At 44.1% G+C, this 18,425-nt stretch overlaps 2 protein-coding genes across 2 annotated transcripts; both read right to left on the bottom strand.

The window, feature by feature from the left end:
• Positions 1–9,556: 9,556 nt before the first annotated feature.
• Positions 9,557–12,272, bottom strand: LOC136533280 (pentatricopeptide repeat-containing protein At2g37310). Its single transcript, XM_066525840.1, has 2 exons — positions 10,120–12,272; positions 9,557–10,031 (listed from the first exon to the last, which is right to left on the bottom strand). The coding sequence occupies exon 1, from the start codon at positions 12,261–12,263 to the stop codon at positions 10,473–10,475; it is 1,791 nt and encodes a 596-aa protein (XP_066381937.1). The 5' UTR covers positions 12,264–12,272; the 3' UTR covers positions 9,557–10,031; positions 10,120–10,472.
• A 450-nt stretch (positions 12,273–12,722) lies between these two features.
• Positions 12,723–17,511, bottom strand: LOC136533278 (cardiolipin synthase (CMP-forming), mitochondrial-like). Its single transcript, XM_066525838.1, has 7 exons — positions 17,029–17,511; positions 15,469–15,566; positions 15,318–15,368; positions 15,086–15,199; positions 13,521–13,577; positions 13,352–13,437; positions 12,723–13,250 (listed from the first exon to the last, which is right to left on the bottom strand). The coding sequence occupies exons 1-7, from the start codon at positions 17,462–17,464 to the stop codon at positions 13,130–13,132; spliced, it is 963 nt and encodes a 320-aa protein (XP_066381935.1). The 5' UTR covers positions 17,465–17,511; the 3' UTR covers positions 12,723–13,129.
• Positions 17,512–18,425: the final 914 nt, after the last annotated feature.

Raw genomic sequence — 18,425 nt, 5'->3', positions numbered from 1 at the left:
ATTGGATAGGTGGCTTGCAACCCTTGTAGAGCTAGAGCAAGTTTGCATTACGCTATTTGTCACACTAATCAAATTGCTCTAGTTGATTTGTAGATTTTTAAATAGGCTATTCACCTCCCTCTAGCCATATTAGGACCTTTCAAGTGGTAGCAGAGCCGTGGTCACCGTTTGATTGAAGGCTTAACAACCTTGGTGTCAAATTATGGCTCAAGTTGTGTTCAACCATGTGGGGGGCAAACCACCATTCTTTGATGGCACATGCTATGATTATTGGAAGAGAAAGATGAGGATGTATCTTGGTTCAATCAATGATCAAGTATGGGAAGTGATCAAGAATGACTATGCTATCATTGATCCCGATGATCCCACCAACCAAGATAAGATCAACAAGCAATGCAATACAATAGCTCTCAACACTATATACAATGCCAATGATTCTAAGGTGTTTGAGCAAATCAAGGATTGTGAAAGAGCAAATGAGGTGTGGAAGAGATTGGAGGAAACATATGAGGGCACACCGGCAGTGAAGAGTGCCAAGTTGTATATCCTCAAGGACAAATTAACAAGCTTCAAGATGAAGGAAGATGAGAGCATTCTAGAGATGTTCCATCGATTGCAAGTAATTGTCAATGACTTGAAGGCTTTGGGAGAGAAGATCAAGGATGATGACGTCTCTCATCGGTTCTTGATATGCCTACCTCCAAGATTTGAGATATTAAGATTGCTAATCATAAGAGGAGGATTGAAGGATATTACCCCCAACCAAGTACTAGGTGATGTCATGACACAAGAGACATACCGTATGGAAAGGGAGGGGGATGACAAGGATGACAAGAAGGAAGAAGAAGACACGAAGAAGAAAAGCATAGCATTCAAGGCTAGCTCGTCATCATCAAAGAACAAGGGCAAGTCCAAGAAAGAATCAAGTGATGATGATCTTAGTGATATTGATGATGAAGCTATGGCTCTCTTTGTGCGCAAGATGGGCAAGTTCATGAAGAAGAAGGGCTATGGTGCAAGAAAGAGAAGAGATCACACCAAGAAGAAAGAGTATGTGAGAAGATGCTATAATTGCAAAAGCCCCAATCATGTAGTAGCAAATTGTCCATACAATAGTGATAATGATGAGGATGAGAAGAAGAAGCACAAGGAGGATAAGAAAGAAAAGAAGGAGAAGGAGAAGAGAATGACCTTCCAAAAGAAGAAGAAGGGTGGAGGCTATGTGGTCACATGGGATAGTGATGGCTCTTTGGATAGTGATAGCTCTAGTGATGATGACAAGAAATCTATCAAGAGAGCACTAGCAAGCATTGCCATCAACAACAAGCCCTCCATCTTCGACACTCCATCGACGTGCCTCATGGCAAAACCTACCAAGGTAAAATATGATGTGAGTGATGATGAAGAATGTGAAAGTGATGCTTGTAGGAGTGATGATGATGATGATGAGGAGTACTCCAAGGAGGAGCTCATGGACATGTGTGAGCAAGTGCATACTTGCTTTGAGATGAAGAGAAAGGAGTGCAAGGAATTGAACAAGAAAGTCAAATTTCTTGAGCAATCCCTTGATGAGCTCAATGCCACTCATGAGAGGCTAATGGAAGCCCATGAGAAGCTTGGTAAAGCTCACTCTAAGCTTGAAAAGGCTCACTCCTCTCTTATTGAGCAAGTCAAAGTGGAGGAAGCCAAGAAGGAGCAAGTGATCATAACATGTGATGTGGGACTAACATGTGATCTTATTGATGAATCTTTTCATGAACCCATTATTGTTGCTCCTACTAACACTTCTTGTAGCACAATCATTACTACTCCACCTATGAATGATACATCACTAATGGTGGAAAATGAGAACCTCAAGAAGAAGGTGAATGAACTCACTCATGCCTTAGGCAATGCCTATGGTGGAGATGCCCGCTTGCTAAAGTGCTTGGGTAGCCAAAGGTTTTCTCTCAACAAAGAGGGATTAGGCTATACCCCTAAGAAAGGCAAGGCAACCTTTGTCACTCCCAAAGTTAGCTTTATGAAGGGCAATGGTCGGTTTTGCAATAAATACAAGCAAGTTGGGCATATAGAGCAAAATTACAAGACTAACAAGAATAAGCTACCTAATGTATCCTCAATCAAATTTGATTCTTGTTACATGCTTTATAAGGGTGCTAATGGTGTGAAGGCTAAGTTCATTGGTACATCAATTGTGGGCCCAAAGAAGAAGGCCATTTGGGTACCAAAGACCTTGGTGACTAACCTATAAGGACCCAAGCAAGTTTGGGTACCTAAAAAGAATTGATCTCCTTTTATAGGTAAATTATAAAGCCAGAGGAAGGCATTGGGTGCTTGATAGTGGGTGCACACAACATATGACCAGTGATCCAAGAATATTCAATTCAATCAATGAAAGCAAGAGCAATGGGATTGATAGTATCATATTTGGTGACAATGGCAAAGGCAAGGTCAAAGGGCTTGGTAAGATTGCAATATCCCATGATTTGAGCATTTCCAATGTGCTACTAGTAGAGAGCTTGAATTTCAACCTATTATCGGTAGCTCAATTGTGTGATTTTGGTTTCAAATGCATATTTAGTGTGGATGATGTAGAGATCATAAGTGTAGATGGCTCTAACTTGATATTCAAAGGATTTAGATATGGGAATCTATACTTAGTTGATTTCAATGCTAGAGAAGCTCAATTGTCAACATGTTTGATCACTAAGTCTAGCATGGGTTGGTTATGGCATAGAAGGCTTGGTCATGTTAGAATGAAACAATTGAACAAATTGATTAAGCATGACTTAGTTAGAAGCTTGAAAGATGTCACATTTGAGAAGGATAAGTTATGTAGTGCATGTCAAGCTGGAAAACAAGTTGGTAATACACATCCTAAGAAGAGCATGATGAGCACATCTAAGGCATTTGAGTTGATACACATGGACTTGTTTGGACCAACCACATACACTAGCATTGGTGAAAATAAATATGGATTTGTAATTGTGGATGATTTCACTAGATACACATGGGTATTCTTTCTTGTTGACAAGAGTGATGTGTTTGCAACATTCAAATCATTTGTCAAAGGCATTCATAATGAGTTTGAAACAACAATCAAGAAAGTTAGAAGTGACAATGGTAGTGAATTCAAGAACACTAGAGTTGATGAGTTATGTGATGAATTTGGAATTAGACATCAATTCTCGGCCAAGTATACTCCTCAATCAAATGGGCTAGTTGAAAGAAAGAATAGAACCTTGATTGATATGGCAAGATTAATGTTGAGTGAGTACAATGTGAGTCATTCATTTTGGGCCGAAGCAATCAACACGGCTTGCTACTATAGCAACCGACTCTATTGTCACCCTATGATGAAAAAGACACCTTATGAGCTATTGAATGGAAGAAAGCCCAACATAGCATACTTCCGGGTTTTTGGTTGTAAATGCTATATATTGAAGAAAGGCACTAGATTAAGCAAGTTTGAAAAGAAATGTGATGAAGGTTTCTTGCTTGGTTACTCCACTACTAGCAAGGCTTATAGAGTTTGGAATTTGGCTAGTGGTACTCTTGAGGAGGTTCATGATGTGGAATTTGATAAAACAAATGGTTCCCAAGAGGAAGATAAGAACCTAGATGATGTAAAAGGCACTCAATTAGTCAATGCAATGAAGAACATGGACATTGGTGAGTTAAGGCCTAGAGAGGTGATTGATGTTGAAGATGACAAGAATCAAGTGCTCTCTAACTCAAATATGCAATCTAGTGGTTCTCATGATCAAATCCAAGCAAGCACTAGTAATGGCAATGTGCAAGATCAACAAATGGCTAATTCATCATCTCAACCAAGTGATCAATCTAATGCAAGCAATCAAGTGCAAGTGCTTTAACCAACCAATATTGCAAGAGATCATTCATTGGACACTATTATTGGTGATATTTCAAGGGGAGTACAAACTAGATCAAGATTGACATCATTTTGTGAGCACTTCTCATTTGTATCATCCATTGAGCCTAAGAAGATAGATGAAGCTTTGAATGATGTTGATTGGGTCAATGCTATGCATGAAGAGCTAAACAACTTCACAAGAAACCAAGTATGGGAGTTAGTTGAGAGGCCTAAGGGTCATAATGTGATTGGAACTAAGTGAGTCTTTCAGAACAAGCAAGATCAAGATGGGATAGTAATAAGAAACAAAGCAAGATTAGTGGCTCAAGGTTACACTCAAGTTGAAGGTCTTGACTTTGGAGAAACATATGCCACGGTTGCAAGATTGTAAGCAATTAGGATCTTGCTAGCTTATGCATGTGCCCACAACATCAAGTTGTACCAAATGGATGTGAAAAGTGCATTTCTAAATGGGTACATCAATGAGCTTGTGTATGTTGAGCAACCTCCTGGTTTTGAAGATGAGAAGAAACCCAACCATATCTACAAGTTAAGAAAAGCTTTGTATGGATTAAAACAAGCACCTAGAGCATGGTATGAGAGATTGAGGGATTTCCTACTCTCTAAGGGATTCAAGATAGAAAAGGTTGACACCACTCTCTTCACCAAGAAACTTGGAGATGACTTGTTTGTAATACAAATCTATGTTGATGATATCATCTTTGGATCAACAAATTAAGAATTTTGTGAGGTGTTTGGCAAGATAATGGCAAGTGAGTTTGAGATGTCTATGATTGGAGAACTTAGTTACTTCCTTGGTCTTCAAATCAAACAAATGAAGAATAGCACATTTGTAAGTTAAGGCAAGTATATCAAGGACATACTCAAGAAGTTTGGAATGGATGATAATAAAGCTATTAGTACACCAATGGGGACAAGTGGAAGCTTGGATAGTGATACTAGTGGCAACATGGTGGATCAAAAGATGTATCGATCTATGATTAAAAGTCTACTCTATGTGACCGCATCAAGACCGGATGTGATGTTTAGTGTATGCATGTGTGCTAGATTTCAAGCCTCACCAAGAGAAAGTTATTTAAAGGCAACAAAGAGAATATTGAGGTATTTGAAGCATACACAACATGTTGGATTATGGTATCCCAAAGGAGCAAGATTTGAGTTGATTGGATATTCGGATTCCGATTATGCGGGATGCAAAGTTGAGAGAAAGAGCACATCGAGCACATGTCAACTATTGGGAAGATCACTTGTATCTTGATCATCAAAGAAGCAAAATAGTATAGCACTTTCAACCGCCGAAGCAGAGTATATTTCAGCCGATAGTTGTTGTGCTCAATTACTTTAGATGAAGGCTACTTTGAGTGACTTTGGAATCAAGTTCAAGCAAGTGCCACTGCTATGTGACAATGAAAGTGCCGTAAAGCTCACCAACAACCCGGTTCAACACTCAAGAACAAAGCATATTGATGTCCGCCATCATTTCATAAGAGATCACCAATAAAAAGGAGACATTTGCATAGAGAGTGTGGGCACCGAAGATCAACTTGCCGACATATTCACCAAGCCACTTGATGAGAAGAGGTTTTGCAAGCTAAGGAATGAATTGAACATACTTGACTTCTCCAATATGTGTTGATGCACCCCTATTATTTGACATGCCTCTCCTTCGAGCAATCCAAGGTAAAAGTTGATTGGCATGGCATACATCCTTGCTAAGGACATGATTAGTGCATCTAGGCATATTTCACATTTGAATAGGCTCATTCATGAAGATTAAATGAACTTGATGCTTGTATGGTACCACTATTGCTTGTATGTTTGAAATGATCTAGTGGTAGTATATGACATGTTTGTGGGCTTGTAAACCTAGTGTTTGACTTAGAAAATGAGCTATAAGTGTTTAACTCAACATGGTACAAGATAACTCTTATTTGGAGGTGTGAAGAAGCTTGTCCTTGGATCAAACCGAGTTAAATAACTTTTGCAAGTACTCTAGATTGAACAAATTGGAAAAATGATCCTCATTTCACATGGTTTCATCCCAACATATCTATAATTTGAGGTCACCCTTATCTATACTTTAAGCCTTTGTGGTCATTGATGACAAAGGGAGAGAAATAGTGTACAAAGATAGTGAAACAAAGGGGGAGAGATAACATATGATAAAAGAAAGGGATCAATTAAAATTTTGAGCATACAAATAGGGGGAGCAAGCTCATAAACTTGTATAGTGCACTTGAATGAGCATTACATATGTTTGCTTGCATGGCATAAGTTTTAATTTCAAATATCCATGCTTGTGTGGTGTATGCTAGTTGTAGGTTTGAATGTTGAAATGAAAAACTAGCATGCATAGGCTAAGTAACTAGACTTATGTTCATTCTATGAAAACTAAACCCTTGCATGTAATGTTGATCTCACGGGGTATTCTAGTTCTTGTATATGTCTAGTTACTAATGGTGCTAAGGATGGTATACTGGTGCACTCCGATTGGTATCACGCTTCAAAGGTTCATCTCTTACACCTTAGCATCATTTGGTAGAAATTGTCTCCTATATTTCCTATCTAAGCATATGTGCAAGCTACAATCCAAACTCTTAGCACATATATAGGGGGAGCAATTGCTACCATTTGGAGTTCATGAAATTTGTCCATATCCTTTACACATGGTAAATATGCTTGGGCAAGCAACATGGATTCAAATAAACTTTAATTCATATCTTTGTATAAGGGTTATCATCAATTACCAAAAAGGGGGAGATTGAAAGCTCTAGTTTGGTTTTGGTTAATTGATGAAACCCTAAGTGCTAACCTAGTTTATCAAGATGATTATGAGATAGGTAGCACTACTCTAAGTGATGAAGCAATGGCGAAGATCATGACAATGGTGATGGCATGGTGATGGTCAAATGCTTAAACTTGGAAAAGAAGAAAGAGAAAAATAAAAGGCTCAAGGCAAAGGTATAAAATGTAGGAGCCATTTTGTTTTGGTGATCAAGACACTTAGCGAGTGTGATCACATTTAGGATTGATAGCCATACTATTAAGAGGGGTGAAACACGTATCGGAATGCGGTTATCAAAGTGCCACTAGATGCTCTAACTCATTGCATATGCATTCAGGATCTAGTGGAGTGCTAACACCCTTGAAAATGTTTGTGAAAATATGCTAACACATGTGCACAAGGTGATACACTTGGTGGTTGGCAAATTTGATCAAGGGTGGTGAAGTTTAGGTGCAAGGGTACGAAACTCCACCGGCGGAGTGTCCGCCCGTAGAGTGCGGACAGTCCGACGATGCCACCGGCGCTCTAGACAGAAAAGTTGGAGGTCACTGTAAGTGACCGGACGCTGGCCTCGGCTGGACCGTGCGTCCGGTCAGTGGCAGCAGAGGGTGCGCGTGTCGGTCTATTGACCGGACGCTGGGTCACTCAAGGACCGGACGCTGATAGGCTACGTCCGGTCAAACTGACGGGTCTGCACAGTACCTAGGGTATTGCACCGGACGCTGGTCTGTGTCCGGTCAAGGTGGATCGGACGCGTTTGGTCGAAAAAATACGCCTCGGGGAGCTTACTGGAAACGATCGGACGCTGAGGCTTCAGTGTCCGGTCAGTTTTGCCAGAGCGTCCGGTCAGCTTCGTAGCCATTGAAATCTGTCGAACAGCGTTTGAAGCAAGTGACGCGTGGCATCCATCGGGCGACCGGACGCTGAGGGCCAGCGTCCGGTCAAGTCTGACCGGAGCGTTCGGTCAGCCCGCAGTGTGCCCAGTGAAGGGGTACAACGGCTCTATTTCATGGGGGCTTCTATTTAAGCCCCCTGGCCGGCTCAAGCTCACGTACTTGCACATTTTCATTGACATAGCAACCTTGTGAGCTTAGCCAAAGTCCTCCTACTCATCTCCATCATTGATTCATCATCTTTGTGAGATTGGGAGAGAATCCAAATGCATTGCTTGAGTGATTGCATCTAGAGGCACTTGGTATTCGTGTTGCGCTGCGGATTTCGCTTGTTACTCTTGGTGGTTGTCACCACCTAGACGGTTGGAGCAGCGGTGGAGGATTGGCACGAGTTGGTGATTGTTCGTGGCCATCTCCGGTGATTGTGAGAGGAGTTGTACCTTCTCCAGCGGAGCGTCGAAAGGTAACTCTAGTAAATTGCTCGTGTCATTGAGTTACCTCACTTGTGGGTCGATTCTTGCGGTGTCCTATCGTGTGGACGAGGTTTGTGAAACACCTCTTAGCCGCCGAACCACCAAGTGTTGGTCGACACAACGGGGACGTAGCGTGTTGGCAAGCACGTGAACCTCGGGAGAAAATCGATTGTCTCTTGTCTTTTGCATTCTCCCGGTGATTGGCTTAATCTTCATCTTGTGATTGGTTCATCCCCTACATGTCGGTATAATCACCCTACTCACCTATTTACATTCTTACAAACTAGTTGATACAAGCTCTTTAGTGTAATTAGAATTGAGAGCTTGCTTTATTATTGTCATTCATCTAGTTGAGCTCTTTAGAGTAGCAAGGTTGAGAGCTCTTAGCGAGTAGTTATATAGCAAGTTTGTGTGCCTAAGTAATCATTGCAACTAGAATTGTTAGATAGGTGGCTTGTAACCCTTGTAGAGCTAGAGCAAGTTTGCATTACGCTATTTGTCACACTAATCAAATTGCTCTAGTTGATTTGTAGATTTTTAAATAGGCTATTCACCCCCCTCTAGCCATATTAGGACCTTTCACACGGCTACCCACTGCGCTGCCCGTGGTCGTCCTACCTCCCTCCCCAGCAGCTCGAGGTCCGCATCGGCGCTGTCGTCAGCAGAAATGGAGCTGCTGATGCTGCCGCGTAGGGCCTCGACCTCTGCTGCCGCCGCACGCGCTGCATCCGCCGCCACCGCTGCTTCCGCCTCCGTTCTGGCTGCTGTCACCTCTGCCACTGCCAGCCTCGACACCCTTGGCGTCGCCGCAGCGGTCTCTGTCGCCGCTCGCTCGCATTCCTCTGCCGCGGCAAGTTTGGCCTCCTGCCGACGCCGCGTGCTCGAGGCGACCGAGCGCTGAGACTGCCCTGCGGACATGACGCGCTACCGGGGGGCTGCTGCCTGAGGAGAGGGTTGCTTCAGATGAGCCGATGCTCATTTGCGCAGAGGGAGAGGAGTGAGCAGGAGCGGCCGGAGCTGCTGCTGCTCTTAGCTAGGGCTGTTGCGAGGATGGGAAAGAAGATGAGTAGAAGATGCTCAGGCTACAGGATAATACGGCTCTGATACCACTTGTTAGTCACTGAATTCTTACTCTTGGTAGTAGTAGAATTCTTACTCTCATCGAGAGAGGATGACACTAGGAGTTGGGGCAATTTTTTTTGTTTCTCACACAAATGTCATGCCAACCTAAGAGGTTGGGGATACATATTTATAGGCTGCTAGCCAGCCAAGCATATGCCAAGATGTTAGTCTAAGATGCTAATATGCTGTCCTCTAAGATGTTGTCCTAGATGCTAAGATGATGTCCTTGTGGCAGCAACAGCCAGCAGCTCCACGAAGACCAGACCAGCCAGACTTATCCATCGGACGCCACAGAAACATTATCATATTGCCACATCTGCGCAGCCTGTGATGAGCATGTGAACCTGGGAACAACAAAATAAGAGTCATGGATATCTAGCAGTGAGGCCAGAACAAGTTGTGGTGCAAATCAGAGAATTACATGCGTGTTTTTCCTTTTTGGAGTTCATGAGCTGGGAAGTAGTGAAGTAGAAAGATCTAAGCATGTGAACTCTGATCCACACACACAAAAGGGCACTAAAAGACAGATCTTGTTGTGCTAGCTCCATGCAGTTCTGATTCTAATGCCAGAATAGGGTGGGGTCTAAGGGACAAGCAAAGTAGTCTGTGTATTTGATTTGATAGAGAGAACAATATGCTCAGAAAAGCATGATAGACTGTAGAAATATGCATTGTATTCTACATCGTTACATAAAAGCTATGGTGTTCCCATACTGTAGAGATTGAAAACAGCAGGATAACGTCGCAAATTAGAAACTTCATTCATTGCATCTGTCACTAGAGCAACTTCTGTTGATGCAGTGAATAGCCTTCTGCATGTAGCTTATTTGGTGCTCCATCCCGGACTGGGATTCAGCTGATGCCTGCAGATCCTGAAAATCCAAATTAGATTGCTACTGCTTCCAAAGTTTTTACATTCACAGAATATCCTGTTGTTTTGGAATCTATCACCTTGTAAAGATAAGAAGGTCATGGAATGTTGCTCTCATTGGTTTGAATTCTTATGCGTATTGGGCCTACATTAGTTAATCAATGAAATCAATTCGACCGGCCACACAGTTGAGAGTAAAATGATGTGGTCCAAATAGCTCTACAAGTCAGGTGTGCTCTCAAGCATGATAATCACATCTCAACTATTAGATCTTTTGAACACCATCAATATAACTTGTCTTCGTCTAGCACTGGTTGAGGACAAGCTATTTTCTACAATTCAGATCAATCAATCCATCAACACCCACATTGTTTTTATGGCTCGCTTGCTTGATGTATATGCAGCAACAAAGCATGCAGACCATTGAAACCCCTCAATTCCAACTACACCCAGGAACCTTCTCGAGCCCAACTCCCCACATCATGCTCCTTATGATCTCAGCTTCTTCCCATTTGCCAGCATTTGAGTACAAATTAGCCATCACAATGTAATTACCGGTGTTCTTAGGCTCAATTATAAATAGTCGATCGAATACAAATCTACCAAGCTCAACATCACCGAATTCTGCTGCTCCATTAAGCAATGGACCCCAGACCTTTGCATTTGGTTCAAATGGCATGCTGTTGACAAGCTCAAGTGCATCCTTTAGCATCCCTGCACGGCTGAATGCAGAAACCATGCAAGCATATTGCTCCATCACCGGATTGATACCAAACACAACCTGCATGGAGTTAAAAACTTTACGAGCATCAGCTACCTTGCCAGTATAAGCACAAGCTGTAAGCACAGCAGTGAAGACTATGGTATCCGGTCTGATGCCAGCATTGATCATCTCATTGAACAGGCACAGTGCCTCTGCAGTTTCTCCATGAGCCGCAACAGCGGATATGATTGATGTCCATACAATTTTGCATCTATCACTAGTCAATTTAAAGACCTTTCGAGATCCATCAAGAAATCCAGCCTTTGAGTAAGCATCCATCAATGCAATCACAACACTGATACTCTGATCATGGTTGTTTCTGATCGCATAGCCATGTGCTTGCTTCACTCCCAGTAGGGTGGCGAACAAATCAACTGAAGGAATGATGATTGAAAGTGTGGCTGAATTGGGTAGAATTCCAGAACCAATCATCTTATTCAGTAGTCCAAGCACTTCAGACTGGCGACCATTTTGAACCAATCCAGCAATCACTGCATTCCAAATGCTGATACCTTGAGCATCTGCTCGCTGGAATAGCTCCATTCCCTTGTCGACATGCCCATGGTTCATGTAACCAGTAATCATGGCACTGTAACTGACCGCATCTTTCTTAGGCATCCCTTCAAACAACTCTCTTGCATACTCCAACCTTCCACATTTGGCATAAAACCCAACTGTTGAGTTCCACACTGCGATGTCCAAATCAAGCCCATTCTCGGCAGCAAGACAGTGCACTCTTACCCCAAAATCGACAGCCTTGAGCTGTGCACAAGCATGCAATACACTAGCCACCGTGATGCTGTTGGGTCTAACACCACCAGCATCATGAACGCTCGCTAACTCCTGAAACAGCTGCAGGCACTCCCGGTACCACCCTGCACGAGCGTAAGCCGATATCAACGAGTTCCAGGACACCACGTCTCGCCGCGGCATTTCGTCAAATATCAATCGAGCAGACCGCGAATCTCCGTCGTTCGCGTACGCGGTGATGAGACCATTGGACACGAACAGGTCGTCCCCAAAGCCGCGCTGGACCGCGACGGCGTGGAGCTCCGCAGCGACGAGTGCAGACAGCCTCGGTCCGGACTCGGCGAGCGACTTGAGGAGCGCAGAGAGCGTGATCTCGTCGGGAGAGATGCCGGATGTGGCGAAGAGGCGCACCGCGGCGGAGGGATCGGGCGAGTGGAGCGAGAGTGCAATGAGGATGGCGTTCCAGGCGAAGACGCTGGGCTGCGGGATGGCGTCGAACACCCTGCGTGCGTCGTCAAGGCGGGCTGCGCGGGAGTAGAGGGAGATGAGCTTGGAGGCGAGGAAGTTGGACGGCGTAACTGAGAGAACGACGAGGCGGGCGTGGAGCTGGCGGCCGGCGGCGAGGTGACCGGAGTCCGCGCAGAGCTGGATGAGGTGGCCGTACGCCCGAGGGTCCGGCGGCACGGCGGTGAGCCACGACGGGAGCTTCATTCGCTCTTCCTGAACGGCTACTCGATTAAAGGCAGGGTAGTCCTTTCATAAAATAAATTCCATATAAATTAAAGAAACTGATTTTTTATAAGATTTCCATAAGAAACAGTTCACTTTCTAATGAATAAAAAATGTCACATTTTAATCAGTCTTTGACCACCGTGGTCCCCACATTTTAATCTAAATACAGTTATTTAGATTGCGGGCTGTTAAGGTTCGGTCACCAGTAAACAAAACAGATTCAAAAGAGCTAGTGATTGACCGCCAGATTTAGATTGCGGGCTGTTAAGGTTTCAGTCAAATAATTGTATCAATTGCCAGTAAACAAAACAGATTCAAAAGAGCTAGTGATTGACCGCCAGATTTAGATTGCGGGCTGTTAAGGTTTCAGTCAAATAACTGTATCAATTGCCAGTCAACAAAACAGATTCAAATGAGCCAGTGAGCTACTAGTACACATTAGAGACGGGATACTGTCACCCCTGAAAAGAATAATTGTATGCTCCTGGCATATGATATTATGTGTAGATTACAATGGTAGAACTCCACACGCACAAACCTCCGGGTTTTGTGTTTGTATAAGGTTACAATCTTCTGAATTGCACTTGCAGACTTATATCCCATTACGCACGCAGGGTCACATCATATCTTGTTTCTAAGAATCTAATAGGATCCTGGCATGCTTCAGCAAGTTTGGCTGCAAATCCACCAAAAATAGATGACGCACAAGTTACTGAGGAATGAGGATCACAACCAGCTAGGGCCCAGGCCACCAATCAACTAAATAGCCTTCCAAAAATTGTACGATCACGAATGGAACCTCGCCTTGCTTCTGTTTCTTCTAGTACACTATATATATGCTAATACTATTTTAGAAGTATCCGCCATATCTTTCTCATGTACACCACTAGGGACCATATGGCGAGTCCAGCGGAAACGTAAAGTAGAGCAACACCGGGGGCAACTAGAGCACCTTGCACAGGTAGACTGCAAAATAGAGTGCATAACACGAACCATGTCATGTATCAATTGGAAAAAGGAAACAATAGCAAAACTACAATAACATGGACAAATGAAATTTCATGTACCTTGGGTCTCTGCTGGCGAGAAGTAGAGTCAATGCTGTCATCTGTGTCGCTGTCTTCCACTTCCCTAAGTTGTTAACTGCAACAGCCTGTTGTGGCAAGTTGAAATTTCTTTAGTTGTTGAACTTCTATCGATACAATGGAACAGAAGAGTAATAGAGGATAGAGGAACCTCAAGAACTTTGCTATTCTGAGATGCAGCCCACTCTCTCACGGCTGACATTGTAATCTACATAAAAACAGACAAGAAAAAAGTGATGTCAGATTTTTTACCCGTGGCAAGCAAGCAAGCTCGCTCCCACACCACATACATAGCAGCAGCAAATAACTCATACCACAAAGCAGCAGAATCAACTTTTATTCATTTAAAAGGAAAATGGACACATACGTCTATGAAAAAAGAACATCTCTAGCAGGTTGAGAAAATGTGACCCCTTTCTCCCATAACCAGTGATGATAAAGGGAACTGGGGGTGGCGGGGGTCCAACAATCCCTTTCCCAAATTTTGTTCTCAACTAAGAAAAACTCTTCCTCCCTCAAGCAAAGGGGATCAGCTCTCCATCCCCTTTCCTTCCCTCACTCAACCCACCAGGTGCTCAACGGCTGTTCACATTCATCACGGACATGCCCCTGCGCCACTGAACCACCACGCCACCGGGACCGCACGTGCCACCACACTAGGTTATGCGATGTGGCACCATGAAAGAAGAGAGAGTAGTGTGGGCGAGCAGGCCGCATTGTCAGGTGCCACACTGTCGCGGTGCCGGGTGCCAGGTGTCTCTCGGTAGGGGATCAGGTGACCATGAGAGAGAAGAGAGGGAGAGGAAAAGGAGAATGGTGAGGAAGGAAAAAAAAAGGAAAAAAATAAATTGACCCACTGGCATGTGGGTCCTACATGTACAGATGTCATGTGAGGTAAAGAGATGGTGTTAAAAGGGATTTGCTGCAATACCCATCCCTCGTATCCCATGTATGTTAAAAGGGATTCCCACTATAGAAGATTTTAAGGGAAAATGGATAGGGGATTGCTAGAGATGATCTAAAGCCACTCACGATAGCACATTCATAGGAAGGTTATCGGACAAATCTCATGATCTCCCTAGCTTAACTTTTATGGCAACATAGGGCTTGTTTGGTAGAGCTCCACCCTGATTCTTTGATGGAGTTATTCTGGTGGGGAGCAGGTGGAAAGTAATTCTAGAGTGATTTTGGTGGGGATTGAATGGGGAGCATTTTTTTTAGCTCCCAATGTAAATGGAGAAGCAATTCTTGTCATATTCCCACAAGAATCTAGTTGTGTTTTACCCGTTGGGTGTCTAGGTGTCGAGGAGTGATTCCAACAGAGAATCTAGAGCTGGGAACACTGTTTCAGACAAGCCACAATACCGCATGGTGAAATGACTCCATCTTGCTTACCAGCTCCACTAAAGGTGGTGGAGATTCCAAAACACTTTTCCGTGAAGTTATAAGCATGTATGATTGTATGTATAAATGCATGCACCCAATACTACAAGCACCAAGTTAATGACCGGGATGGTAACTGTAATGTTGAGGGATAAACATAGAGATAATGTCAGCTAAGCAGACAGTTATTCATAAACATATATATCAACATAAGTCACAACAGCATTCTGAAATTTCCAGATCTATGATTCCCCACCAAGACAAAAATTACAATTAACAAATGATTTCACTAAATGCTTCGGAAGTGGCAATGCAGATTGGCAGAGTAACTACCTCTCTCCCAATGATAGCAATGGAAGGGACTGTTAGAAGCCATGGCCCATCATTTAGCAGTGATGTTTCCAAAGGTTTGGTGCATAACAAAACTAATGTTGCGGCTACCATAAGCTGCAGAAAAGAATTAGAGCAATTAATTGGATCCTGTGAGTAGCTCATCTTTTGAGAACTGATAGTCTTGAGTCGTAAACATGCCAGAAAATGGTGGGCAGCAGAGACAGAAAGAAACCTTGTCAGCCACAGGATCAAGAAATGCACCAAAAGGTGTTCCTAGCTGCATCTGTATATAAACCAGATCATCAGGAAACGTAAATGAGTAAAAAAAACACTGGAACAGCAACCCAGTCTAGCATATAATTCAGATAATATTTTCAACATACCTTTCTAGCAATATAGCCATCTAGCCAATCAGTAACTGCAGCAGCAAGGAAGATGCCTGTTGTGGCCGTAGCTGCCCATGGACCCTCCATGTAGAAAGCTGTTGGTGGTAGAAATGATAACAAAAGGTAAAAAAATAAGAGAAACAAACCAATTAAACGATACATCTGCAGTCAAATAAACACTATTAGGTGGAACATAAGCATCAAACCAAACAACTTGTAAACGCATATAAATAGCAGCGCCCAACAGAAACCAACAGAAGTATATTGTGTTAGAAGCAATAGTGCATGGTGCTTAATCCTGCTACACAGAAGCAGAAGAAAAGACAGTTGCTCAAGGAGGTTCGTGATCAAGTCCAACTGCATGAAAATTAAGTTGTTGGACCCTTTATGGAAAACAAACAATTCACACTCCGGTAAGCAAACAAGTAATGTTTCTTTACCTTATATGGATGCTAAGGATCATGTCCAACCAAATCGATGCACCGACTCCGCGCATCAAAGAAGATGCATGTGCAAAGTCATTTCAATAAAGCTTTGGGCAGTTGGAATACAAAAGCAAACTATCGTGAAGTAATGTTTCTTTACTATATATGGATGATAAGTATCGTGTCAATCCATTTAATAGCTGCACCAACTCCGCACATCAACAAGAGCTAAAAAAAGATGCATGTGCAAAGTCATTTCAATAAAGCTTTGGGCTGTTAGGATAAACGAAAGGGTAATTGTTTTGGCACTTGGATTTATGGAGACTGGCAGTGGCTACACATGTTTCAACCAGCCTCATTTCACAATAAATTTTATTGATAAAATTAATGAAACCACAAATTTTGCTGTTCAAGCTGCATAAAGGATCCCTGGCGTTTACGTGCTGTAGCACATAGCCACAATTTTTCTGATCCTAAGACCACCTCATACTGAGGTTACAACTCACAAGAGACCTCAGTATAAGGCCAGACTAGAGCATCTGGGCAGCATCTCTTCCTCCACAACCACCTCATACAGCTTGATGTGCAGGTTGTGGAAGGTGCTGGGCAGGTACTGCAGGTTGGGGTTATTAAGGAGTGGGCCATTGTGTAATTTCAGAAACACAGCCTTTAGTTGTGTGCCACAGTCCAGAACCCCCAAAGTTATTTGCAACTTGGATCATAAACTATTTTCCTATGTAGTTAAGGCAGACATAAATTGTTTGTGCAAGTTACACGTATGTACTGGCAGTTCAAGATTAAAGACAGTGAATTAGGGAGGTTAAAACATTCTTATAACACCTCCAGCATCTGTCACTGTTTCTGTTTAGTGAATAAATAATTAGATGAATTTGTTCCAGCAACAAACTTGCAACGAAAGTGGCCTTTTTAGGCTTTACTTGTTATAGTTTTTCTCCTACTTAGTCGAAGACCTTATCACCACCGGCAGGCTTCCACCATTGCTACTTCATATACAAACGAAAAGCGCCAAAAAGAAAGAAACATATCCACCCGCCTCAAGACGTCATGATCCGACCAACAGAAGCAGTGGCACGGAGAGAAGAGTAAAAGAAAATAAACAGGATTAACTTACTGCTGATCAGGAGAGGCACGGCAGCGACGCGGCCAATGGTGAGCACGGTGGGCAGCGTGAGCAGCCTAGGCGGCGCGGTGGCGGGCTCCTCCTTGGTCATCCCGTTCACCACCGGCACGTCCTTGGCGAGTCCGTTCACCGCCGGCACCCGCCTCTTCCTGGCCCCGACCCCCGCATCAGATCCCATCCCCTCGCCGCCGGAATGCGGCGCGGCGCACAGCCCCCGCGCCGCCGACGGCCACCGGAACCGGCGGGCTGCGGCGGCGAGAGCGGCCGCCGTGGTCGGCAGGCGGCGGCCGGCGGGCGGAGGAGGAGGGTGAGGAGAAGGGGCCGGGGCGGGGGCGGGGATCCGGGCCGCCGCGCGGGGGGAGAAGAAGGGCTTGGCGGCTGCGGCTTTGAGGAGGAGGGATGCGTGGGTGGCGACGGATGAGGGCATGGGGCGGATTGATTCCTCCTACTCTCCTACTATTGTGGGTGGGCTGGGGTTGGGGGGGGGGGGGGGGGGAGAGGAGGCGTACGCGGCAGGCGCGTAGAGGGGCGGGCGGGACGGGGAGGCCTCGTCTCGTCGTGTACGAGGGGGCGATAGGGAGGAGGGCCATATCCGGGGGGTTGCGCAAGAACGGCGATTGATTGATGGGACGCCGCACCGCAGTTACGACGCCCCGTAGCACTGGTGGGCTGGCCGACGGCTGGATCCCACTCAGCAGCGAGCATTTGGGTGCTGGTGCAGGTGCTCGTGGTCGTTTGCCTCGTGGGGCCGCCGGGGACCTGGATCTGGGCTCTCTCCCGTCCCTTGCTGCTTCTGCAGCTTGGCGTCCGGGGGAAGTATCTTGTGTTGTGTCCTGTGGGCCACGTCGTGCAGTCGGAGTGACATGGGCAGAACGTCGACGGCGAGAGGTACGTGGCTCGTTACATGACGACACGACAGCCCTTATTTTAACCTCCACCGACTCCATAGTTGCGTGTGTTCGCGAACGGCGTGACTCGGTTTGCATGATGTTTACTCTACCTGTCTGCGTGGTTGTGACGTGATTTCTGATTTGGCTTGCCAATTCGGCAATTCCTTCCTGACAAAATTTTACTAGCTCGAGTCAGCACCAACGGCTTCAAGCTTACTCCCTCCGGTCCTAAGTTTCTGCTGTGGCTCTACTAATTAATAGCTGCAGTTTCTATGATTCAATTATGATGAAATTTTTATGTTGGACTAATTATTGTATGATTGAATTATAGTAAAAATTTCATACACATTCGATCATGTATAGCTTAGTTATAGATTTATTTATATTTAATAAGCATAAACCTAAATAAAATCTATAACTAAGTTATACATGATCCAATGAGTATGAAATTTTTACTACAGTTTAAGCATATAATAATTAGCCCACCATAAAAATTTT

The sequence above is a fragment of the Miscanthus floridulus genome, unplaced genomic scaffold, assembly GCF_019320115.1.
Source record: "Miscanthus floridulus cultivar M001 unplaced genomic scaffold, ASM1932011v1 fs_834_1_2, whole genome shotgun sequence".
NCBI classification, from domain to species: Eukaryota; Viridiplantae; Streptophyta; class Magnoliopsida; order Poales; family Poaceae; genus Miscanthus; species Miscanthus floridulus.
This window is presented reverse-complemented; position numbering and strand designations above follow the sequence as displayed.

What these genes read in the sequence shown, in the direction of transcription:
- LOC136533280 (XM_066525840.1), bottom strand. Translation starts at nt 12,263, where the DNA reads ATGAAGCTCCCGTCGTGGCTCACCGCCGTGCCGCCGGACCCTCGGGCG.
- LOC136533278 (XM_066525838.1), bottom strand. Translation starts at nt 17,464, where the DNA reads ATGCCCTCATCCGTCGCCACCCACGCATCCCTCCTCCTCAAAGCCGCA. An exon ending in ATGGCTATATTGCTAGAAAG is followed by an intron (nt 15,369 to 15,468) that starts GTATGTTGAAAA and finishes GTTTATATACAG; the next exon opens with ATGCAGCTAGGAACACCTTT. An exon ending in TTGATCCTGTGGCTGACAAG is followed by an intron (nt 15,200 to 15,317) that starts GTTTCTTTCTGT and finishes TCTTTTCTGCAG; the next exon opens with CTTATGGTAGCCGCAACATT.